We start from the raw sequence: 8782 nt of genomic DNA on the forward strand, positions 1-8782 counted from the left end.
AGGACTTATCCTGTAACTACACAAAAATCTGAGAAATCATTGGTTTCTGAGATAAACTGCAATTTGTGATTTTTACTTTTTCACACTTTGCAAGATTTTCAAAATTTTTCATAACTTTGTTACTATTTAAGATAGAGAGTTGATTCAAAGACTGGCATGTGCTCCAAGTTAAATAGGACTTATCCTGTATCTACATAAAAATCTGAGAAATCAATGATTTCTGAGATAAATTGCCTTTTGTGATTTTTAATATAGTCACACTTTGCAGGATTTTCAAAATTTTTCATAACTTTTTTGCTATTGAAGATAGAGACTTGATTTAAAAACTGACGTGTGCTCCAAGTCAAGTAGTACTTATGCTATAAATAGTAATTTAAATTAAAAAACTATTTAAGTGAATAAATGGCTTTAAACTTAAACTAAAAGACTATAACTAAAATAACTCATTGATTATTTGGGTTAAAAGGTATAAAACGACCTCAAATCCATCGTAAATCATCCCCTAAAAAAATCACCAATAAGTAATTAATTTTTTTTTGCATATTTTAAGTGTTCACTCACGATTTTCCTGCGCAAACTCCGGCACCGACGCATAAACCTCCTCCTCGACTGCGCAGTGGTTTTCGCCGCGTACAATTTTAAAATACCCGCCATCTCCCCAGTCCTTGTTCCAGGAGTTTGCGCACAACCAATAGGGCACCCCGTTCTCCACCCCCCACCCCAATATCTTCACCGCGTGGCCTCCGATGTAGGTCCCACTACTAGTCCTCTTGTAGACTCCTGAAACCAATAAAGTGCCTCACTGCTCATTATTTCCTCACTTTAGACCCTCAGTACCACTCTTGTAACTGAAAAAATCCTCGTAGACCTCGATAGCCCCCTCCACCGGTCCGTTCTCCATGATCTCCCGCTGGATCTCCTCCGGTTGGACAAAATGCCTCACCTCACCACCAAACGTTAAGGAATCCTCATAATTCAATTGGGAGTCGTCACATTCCAACTTACAAGAGGGAGTTTCCAACTTCAGGGTGTCACAGTGAGGGCGCCGCTGTATGGGCACGTGGTGCTCGCACGGAGGGAGGCTGTAGGCCCTGCAGCCCTGCGCGGTAGAGTTGTACAGCCCCCCGGTGACGATTCCTGCAAAACCAGCGCGGGCGGTGAGATGTTGACGACGTGCGAGTTTAATGACTTACCGGTGGTTCGCCAATAGTGCCACGCCCTCGGGATTTCCCCTCCAAGGCAGCCGGTACCGCATTGGTGGCAGCAGGACAGTAAATCCTCTGCAGAGACGGAAATTTGCAGGTTTTGACTCGAATGGATGCAGATGCGGTCGGACATTGTTGCTGCCGCACTCACGGCCTTTAATGTTCCTTTTGTTATATGTTTTTTTTGGGGTGAGGGGGGGAGGGAGTCTCAAATCTAACCTCAGGGGTTCAGCTATATTACTGTGAAGAAATTATGAAAATATCTTTAGTGGTTCCAAAGTTATGCCCAAAAATGTCCGCCTATGAAGTAAAATCTTGATGTTGCATATGCGTTTCAAACATGTGAAATTTGATGGCACCTTGGTGGATAAAATAGCCTCTAACTCGGGAAGTTTTTGAAGTACAAAAAACGTTCGTATATGAAATTATTTGGAAAGAAACGTACATTGTTTGACTAAGGCCCTTTTAACAAAATTTCAATTTTTCGTGCAAGAAAATTGAAGATATGTTATGAAAATTTGCAAAAAAAATTGCCCCAACCAAAGGTGTTCTAACTAAGTAAATTATCAACATAGAACGACGTTTTTACCCTCAAATCCATTCTCAGGGATTCTAGTATATTAGTGTGCAAGAATTATGAAAGTACTTTTAGCGGTTCTGAAGTTATGCCCAAAAATGTCCAACAGTGAAGAAAAATCTTAATGTATCATATGCGTTTAAAAATCAAATGGACCTTGGTGGACAAAATCGCTTCTTACTCAGGGAGTTTTTGAGGTACAAAAAACGTTCGTATATGAAATTATTTGGAAAGAAACGTACATTGTTTGGCTAAGGCCTTTTTAACAAAATTTCAATTTTTCGTGCAGGAAAATTGAATATATGTTATGAACATTAGCATCAAAAATTGCCCTTACCAAATTTGCTTTAACTAGGCAAGTTATCGACACAGAATGGCGCTTTTACATTCAAATTAATCCTCATGGATTGTGGTATATTAGTGTGAAAAAATTATAAAATTATCTTTAGTGGTTCTGAAATTATGCCCAAAAATGTCCACCAGTGAAGAAAAATCTTAATGTAGCACATGCGCTTAAAAACCAAATGGACCTTGGTGGACAAAGTCGGTTCTTACTCAAGGAGTTTTTGAGGTACAAAAAACGTTTATATATGAAATTATTCGGAAAGAAACGCACATTATTTGGCTAAAGTTTTTTTAATATCGTTTCAGTTTTTCCTGAAAATATTCGCAAAAAAAATTAAAATTTGTTGTGAAATTGTGCAAAAAAAATTGCCCCAACCAAAGGTGCTCTAACTAAGCAAATTATCAACATAGAACGACGTTTTTAACCTCAAATCCATCCTCAGGGATTCTGGTATATTAGTGTGCAAGAATTATGAAAGTATCTTTAGCGGTTCTGAAGTTATGCCCAAAAATGTCCACCAGGGGAAAAGTCTTAATGCAGCATATGCGTTTAAAAACCAAATGGACCTTGGTGGACAAAGTTGCCTCCAAGTGAAGGAGTTTTTGAGGTACAAAAAACGTTCATATATGAAATTATTCAGAAAGAAGCGTACATTGTTTTTCTAAAGCCCTTTGGAAAATACTTTGATTATTTGTGAATATATATGCAAGGAAAGTGAAAATTTGCCAAAAACCTTGCCTTAACCAAATGTGGTGTAACTAGCCTAATTATGAACATAAAATGAAGTTTCTACCCTCAAATTCATCCTCAGGGATTCTGGTATATTCCTGTTCCAAAATTATGAAAATATCTTCAGGGGTTCTAAAGTTATGCCCAAAAATGTCCGCTAGTTAAGAAAAATTTTAATGCGTTTAAAAACCATTTGGCCCTTGATGGAGAAAATTACCTCTAACTCGGGGAGTTTTTAAGGTACAAAGCGGCCAACTCTGGGGAACAAGGCGCACCCCAGTGTATCCAGCCTTACCCCTGCATGCGGGGCTCTGCAGGGGTGGACCACCCTTTCCCTAGCTACTCGTGGGAACATCTAGGATGGACCAAAACAAAAAAACCAAAGAAGGGGGCCAAGAGCAACCTTTGCCAGCAATGGCGGCACCTAAAGGAACCGCTGTTGAGAAGTCAACGGCGGGGCCGCAAGGAACCGCCGCTGAGAAAGTAAAAGAGGGACCTGCCGGGAGGAAACGACCGTCGGGGGCTCAAAGAAGGAAAGCCAAACTGTTGGCGGCCAAGGGAAGGGGGGGGACGGGGCCCAAAGAGGCACTGACACCCACCCAGACCAAGGCCAATACGAGCGAGACGCAAAAACGACATCGCTCGGAGGGAGAAACTCCGCCGGAGTCAAAACGACCCAGGAAAAAGCCCAGGGGCCCAAGACGGGAACCAGGGCTGTCCTATCGGGATGCTGCGGCGGGGCTAAGAATGGCCATAACAGCCAAAAAATACCCCGAGGCATTCGTCTCGGAGGAGCAGGCAAACACCCTAAAGGGCTGGCTGCTCAACAAAACGCTCGCTCTGCAGAGCGGATCACAAATCGCGCCCAAGTTTGCAGGCGTAAGCCACGGTGGGGGAATCCTTCACATCACCTGTGTCGACGAGTCAACTAAAAATTGGCTCGTCGGACTGGTGCAGAAGGAAACTCCCTGGGAAGGGGCTGAACTCCAGATAACGGAGGACGGCAAACTTCCCAGACCGGTGAAGGCAATAACATGGGTGCCGGGACCTACTGAGGAACCGAAAGCACTCCTACACAAGCTGGATGTTCAAAACAACATCAACACCAGCTTGTGGAAAGTGCTCGACATGAGGAAGGACCAGGACGACAAGGGTTGCCTGGTAACGCTCCTCATGGACGAGAAATCCTGGGCCAAAGTAAGGGAAGCGAATCAATCGCTATACCTTAACTTTGGCAGCATAAAAATTAGACTCTTGGCCGGCAGCCAAGAGAAAGAGAAGAGGGACCAGGCAACCCCTATGGAAACAGAGGGATTGCCGGGAACCTCTTCCTCCTAAAATCGCTCTCCGCAATGGGTGCGAGGCTGATACAAATTAACCTCCACCACTGCAAAGCAGCCACTGCGGCCTTACAAAAATGCATAGCCGACAACAATATTCAGATAGCCCTGATTCAGGAACCTTATACTTATAGGGGCCAGATAAGGGGACTAGGAAACCTCAACGGGAGACTAGTGTCAGACCCAAAAGAGGGACCTAACCTAAGAAGCTGTATCTTTATAAGAAAAGATATAGAGGCCACACCGCTGTGGGAGTTTTGTGACAGGGACACAGCGGCGGTCAAAGTACAAATCAAAACAGCGGAGAGGAGCTACGATACAATAATAGTATCAGCATACTTTCCGCACGATCAACAAGGGGAACCACCTCCGACAACAGTTCGGAGGTTGATAGACCATCAAAGATTGGAAAACCTTATAATAGGCTGTGACGCCAATGCTCACCACACTATCTGGGGAAGCACTGGAACAAACAAACGGGGCGAATCATTATTAAATTACTGTGCTGCCTCCGGTCTAAATATACTTAATGTGGGGGAGGAACCGACCTTCGTCAACATACTCCGCAGAGAAGTAATTGATCTAACCATTGGCAAGGGACGCATCTGCGACCTCGTTAAAAAATGGCATGTATCTGACGAACCAAGTTTGTCGGATCACAGGTACATAAGATTCGATCTAGAATCTATGGATACAAATCCGGAGACCTACAGGAACGCCAGGAAAACGGACTGGGACCTCTTCAATGAGATACTAGGACGCGAACTGGAAAACTGTCCAACGGAGGCAAAAGACAATGTAGAGCTCGAAGTGCTGACAGAGTCAGTCACTGAGGCTATTAAAATTGCTTTTGAAAACTCATGTCCACTAAGCAAACCGCGTCAAGCAGGGAACACCCCATGGTGGAACCAAGAATTGGGCGAGCTAAGGAAGACAGTAAGAAAGCTTTTTAACAGAGCCAAAAGAACTGGCGAGTGGAATCTATACAGACAACACTTAACCAGGTACAATGATGCTATAAAAAGAGCAAAGAAAGAAGGGTGGAGGAAGCTATGCCGGGACCTAACAGAGACACCAGCATATGCTAGACTCCACAAGGCAATATCCAAAGGGCCACGACAAACCCTAGGCTCTTGTCTAAAACCCGATGGAGAATATACGACAACCGAGGAAGAAACGCTTGGCTTAATGCTGAACACGCACTTTCCGGGATCGAAAATTCTCCACCAACCAGAACATACCCAGGACCCAACTCCTATCATTCCGAACAGGGGCAAAAGGGAACACTGGGAACTAGCGAAAAAGGTAGTAACCTACGAGAAGGTTAAATGGGCGATAAATTCCTTCAAACCATTTAAATCTCCCGGAATGGATGGCATAATGCCAGTCATGCTACAGCGGGGTAGCGAACTGCTGCTGCCTGCACTATGTAAAATAATGCGGGCAAGTCTAGCCACGGCGCATATACCAGAGAGTTGGAGGGAAGCAAAAGTAGTATTTCTACCAAAGACGGGACGCGACTCCTATGCGAAACCTAAATCCTTCCGACCAATCTGCCTTACATCATTCCTCCTAAAAACAGAGGAAAAGCTTATAGAAAGGCATATCAGGGACAATGTATTACGGGTCAACCCTCTACATCGACACCAGTATGCCTACCAAACAGGTAAATCTTGTGAATCAGCGATTCACGAGATAACCCAGAGGGTCGAACAATCTCTGAACAACAAAGAGATCGCCCTAGGAGCTTTCTTAGATATTGAGGGAGCATTCGACAATACGTCATATGACTCAATCAACCGTGCGATAGCAGCACGAGGAATACATCCCATGATTGGCGGCTGGATAACCCAAATGCTAAATCATAGGAAAGTAGCAGCAAATCTCAACAGCACAACGGTTAAGGCCAAAGTGTGCAGGGGAACACCGCAAGGGGGCGTACTGTCACCGCTGCTGTGGAACCTTGTATCGGACAGCTTGCTGACACGACTGGAGAGGCAGCTTATCCTTGCTATAGGATATGCTGACGATATAGTCATTCTTACACGAGGGGGTAGTCAGGCTTATGTATTCGAAAAAATGCAAAGAGCCCTGACTACTGTCGAGCACTGGTGTGAGGAAGAACAACTAAGGGTAAACCCCACAAAAACTACTCTGGTTTCCTTTACCAAAAGAAGGAAACTAGAGCCCATTAGAAACATAAAATTTTATGGAGAAAATCTGCGACTTGAAGACGAGGTCAAATATCTAGGTATAACCCTGGATAAAAAACTCAGCTTCAAGAAACATGTAATCCAAGCTACAAATAAAGCCACGAAAACTCTTATGTACTGCAAGAGAATGTTCGGTAGATCATGGGGACTGTCACCAAAAATGGTACATTGGATGTACACGACAATGGTTAGACCCATCATTACATACGCAGCACCTATATGGTGGCATGCGGCAGAAAAGAGGACTGTAATACAGATACTCAACAAAACACAACGAATAGCATGTCTGGGCATAACAGGAGCGATGTCAACAACGCCGACTGCTGCCCTAGAGAACCTGATAGGACTAAGCCCGCTACACTTAGTGGTACGGGCTGAAGCTATAACGGGGGCGAAAAGACTGCTGTCAAATGGCGCAACAATCCTATCGAAAGATGGGCACAATGCCCTATTTGACAAAATACAGGACCTTGGGCGCCTGGCCCTAAGAACAGACAGAACCAAGGTCACATACCTAGACAAACCTTTTATCATCAAAGAAAAAAGGGGACCACTGGACGCAGAAGCGAACAGGCTCAGGCAAAGAGGTTACTCAGTATGGCACACGGCAACCAAACGATCCAAGATCGGGGTAGCTGTGGGCATGGTGGAGGACGAACAACAGGGCAGACAACTTATGCTAAACCTGGGCCTCGAAACAACAAATTTACAGGCAAGCATAATAGGAATTCAAACCTGTGTCCAACTGATGAGAGAAGGGCTGCCAAGAGGCAAAACCTTCGCAATTTTCACAGGAGACCAGGCTGCGACACTTGCACTACAACAGTTCGAGACTAAGTCAAGGACTGTGCAAAGCTGCTGGGAGGATCTCAGGAACCTCGCCGAAGCGCAAAATAGGCCAGAGATAATCCTAGCAGAGAATATGGGCAACAATAAGGCTGCAAGAAGGGCTAACCAACTTGCAACCCAGGGAGCCAGCAACAGCCTGGTAGGCCCTGAACCAACATGTTATGTCAGCGATAAGACCTGGAAGAGGGAAATCGGCAACTGGCTAACAAACCAGAACAAATTCTACTGGGAGCAGCTGCCAAAGATGGAACAATCCAAACAACTTATAGGCAGCCCACCCTTCAAGAAGGGTGAGAACATACTGGGCCTCTCCAGACAACAACTGCGAAAGGTCGCAGGGCTACTTACAGGCCATGCACCCAGCAGGAAACACCTGCATACGCTAGGGAAATCAGTTACCTCGCTATGTAGGGGATGCAATGAGGAGGACGAAACAACTCTTCACATACTGTGCTTCTGTGAAGCATTTAATCAAACCAGGGCAACATTCCTGGGGGAAGAGAAACCCGCACCAGAGGGTATAAGAAATCTACCACTGGGCACAATCCTGGACTTCCTTGAAGCTACAGAATTGAACCTATGGGACTAAACATATGGGACACAATAGGACTGCTTCTTAGCAGACCGCAGTGTAGGGAGCCACAAGGCACCACCCAGCGGTGGAGTTTTAGTGGGTATAGGAAGAGACAGACTCGACACTGAGTCCCACACTACTGGGGGCGGCGCCGCGTAACCAGTGTTCATAAAGAATTTCTCCACCGACCCAAAAAAAAAAAAAAAAAAAAAAAAAAAAAAGGTACAAAAAGCATTCATATACGAAATTATTCAGAAAGCAACGTTCTTTCCTTGTCAAACACCCTCTTAATAAAATTTCAATTATTTGTGAAAATATGTAAAAAAGAAGTGGAAATTTGTTATGAAAATTAGCAACAAAAATTGCTATAACCAAAATAGTTATGACTAGCCAAACTCTTAACATAGAATAACGTTTCTACCCTCAAGTCCATCCTTAGGAATTCCTAATCTATTCAGACAATACAAAATATTCCGTTCATACTTCCCCTCCCCCTCCACTTATCCAAAGGTCTTACCCAACAAGAACCGCAATGCGATTGGTCCCATATGCGAAACAGAGATGCGCAATGGGGCCATTTTTCTCTCGAATCGAAGTGTTCCGGTATTTCTTTATTGGTTCTTAACAAACTGGGACGTGGAAGCCTATGGTGGAACCGAACACCTAAAAAATCCAAATAAACGGATTTTTATCTTAATAATCGCCTGCACTGCTTTTGTATGTACCTGAGGCCATCTGGATCACCCTCGCCCACTCCGAGATCTTAAAATTCCTCCCGGCTGTCCAGTGCGTCTGATTTTCGTTGATTTGAGCGATGAATTCGTCACTGAGGGGGTGAAATGTGGCCGAAACCCCCGTCAGGATCCAGAAAAAGGTGCAAAAAGGGAGGAACATCCTACTGTAGGATGGAGCAAACAACAAGGCAATAATTAATATACTTCCGCAGTTG

General features: G+C 44.3%; 1 protein-coding gene across 2 annotated transcripts; it reads right to left on the bottom strand.

Moving 5' to 3' along the window:
- Positions 1–8782, bottom strand: LOC126747243 (cathepsin B-like). Of its 2 annotated transcripts, none has more exons than XM_050455760.1 (6): positions 8559–8782; positions 8351–8496; positions 1194–1359; positions 841–1137; positions 562–780; positions 1–502 (listed from the first exon to the last, which is right to left on the bottom strand). In XM_050455760.1, exons 1-6 carry the CDS (start codon positions 8725–8727, stop codon positions 480–482), a joined length of 1020 nt encoding a protein of 339 aa, XP_050311717.1. In that variant the 5' UTR covers positions 8728–8782; the 3' UTR covers positions 1–479. The 2 variants fall into 2 exon arrangements, with proteins under 2 accessions (XP_050311717.1, XP_050311716.1); XM_050455759.1 differs by having other exon boundaries at positions 3–502; positions 838–1137.

Source organism: Anthonomus grandis, chromosome 19 (assembly GCF_022605725.1).
Source record: "Anthonomus grandis grandis chromosome 19, icAntGran1.3, whole genome shotgun sequence".
NCBI classification, from domain to species: domain Eukaryota; kingdom Metazoa; phylum Arthropoda; class Insecta; order Coleoptera; family Curculionidae; genus Anthonomus; species Anthonomus grandis.

Excerpts from the sequence above, each read along its gene's own strand:
- LOC126747243 (XM_050455759.1), bottom strand. The coding sequence starts at position 8,727 with ATGTTCCTCCCTTTTTGCACCTTTTTCTGGATCCTGACGGGGGTTTCG. Across the intron at positions 1,360-8,350 it reads CGCATTGCGGTTCTTGTTGG|GCCGTGAGTGCGGCAGCAAC; the intron begins GTAAGACCTTTG and ends GGAACATTAAAG. Across the intron at positions 781-837 it reads TTTTTTCAGTTACAAGAGTG|GAGTCTACAAGAGGACTAGT; the intron begins GTACTGAGGGTC and ends TATTGGTTTCAG.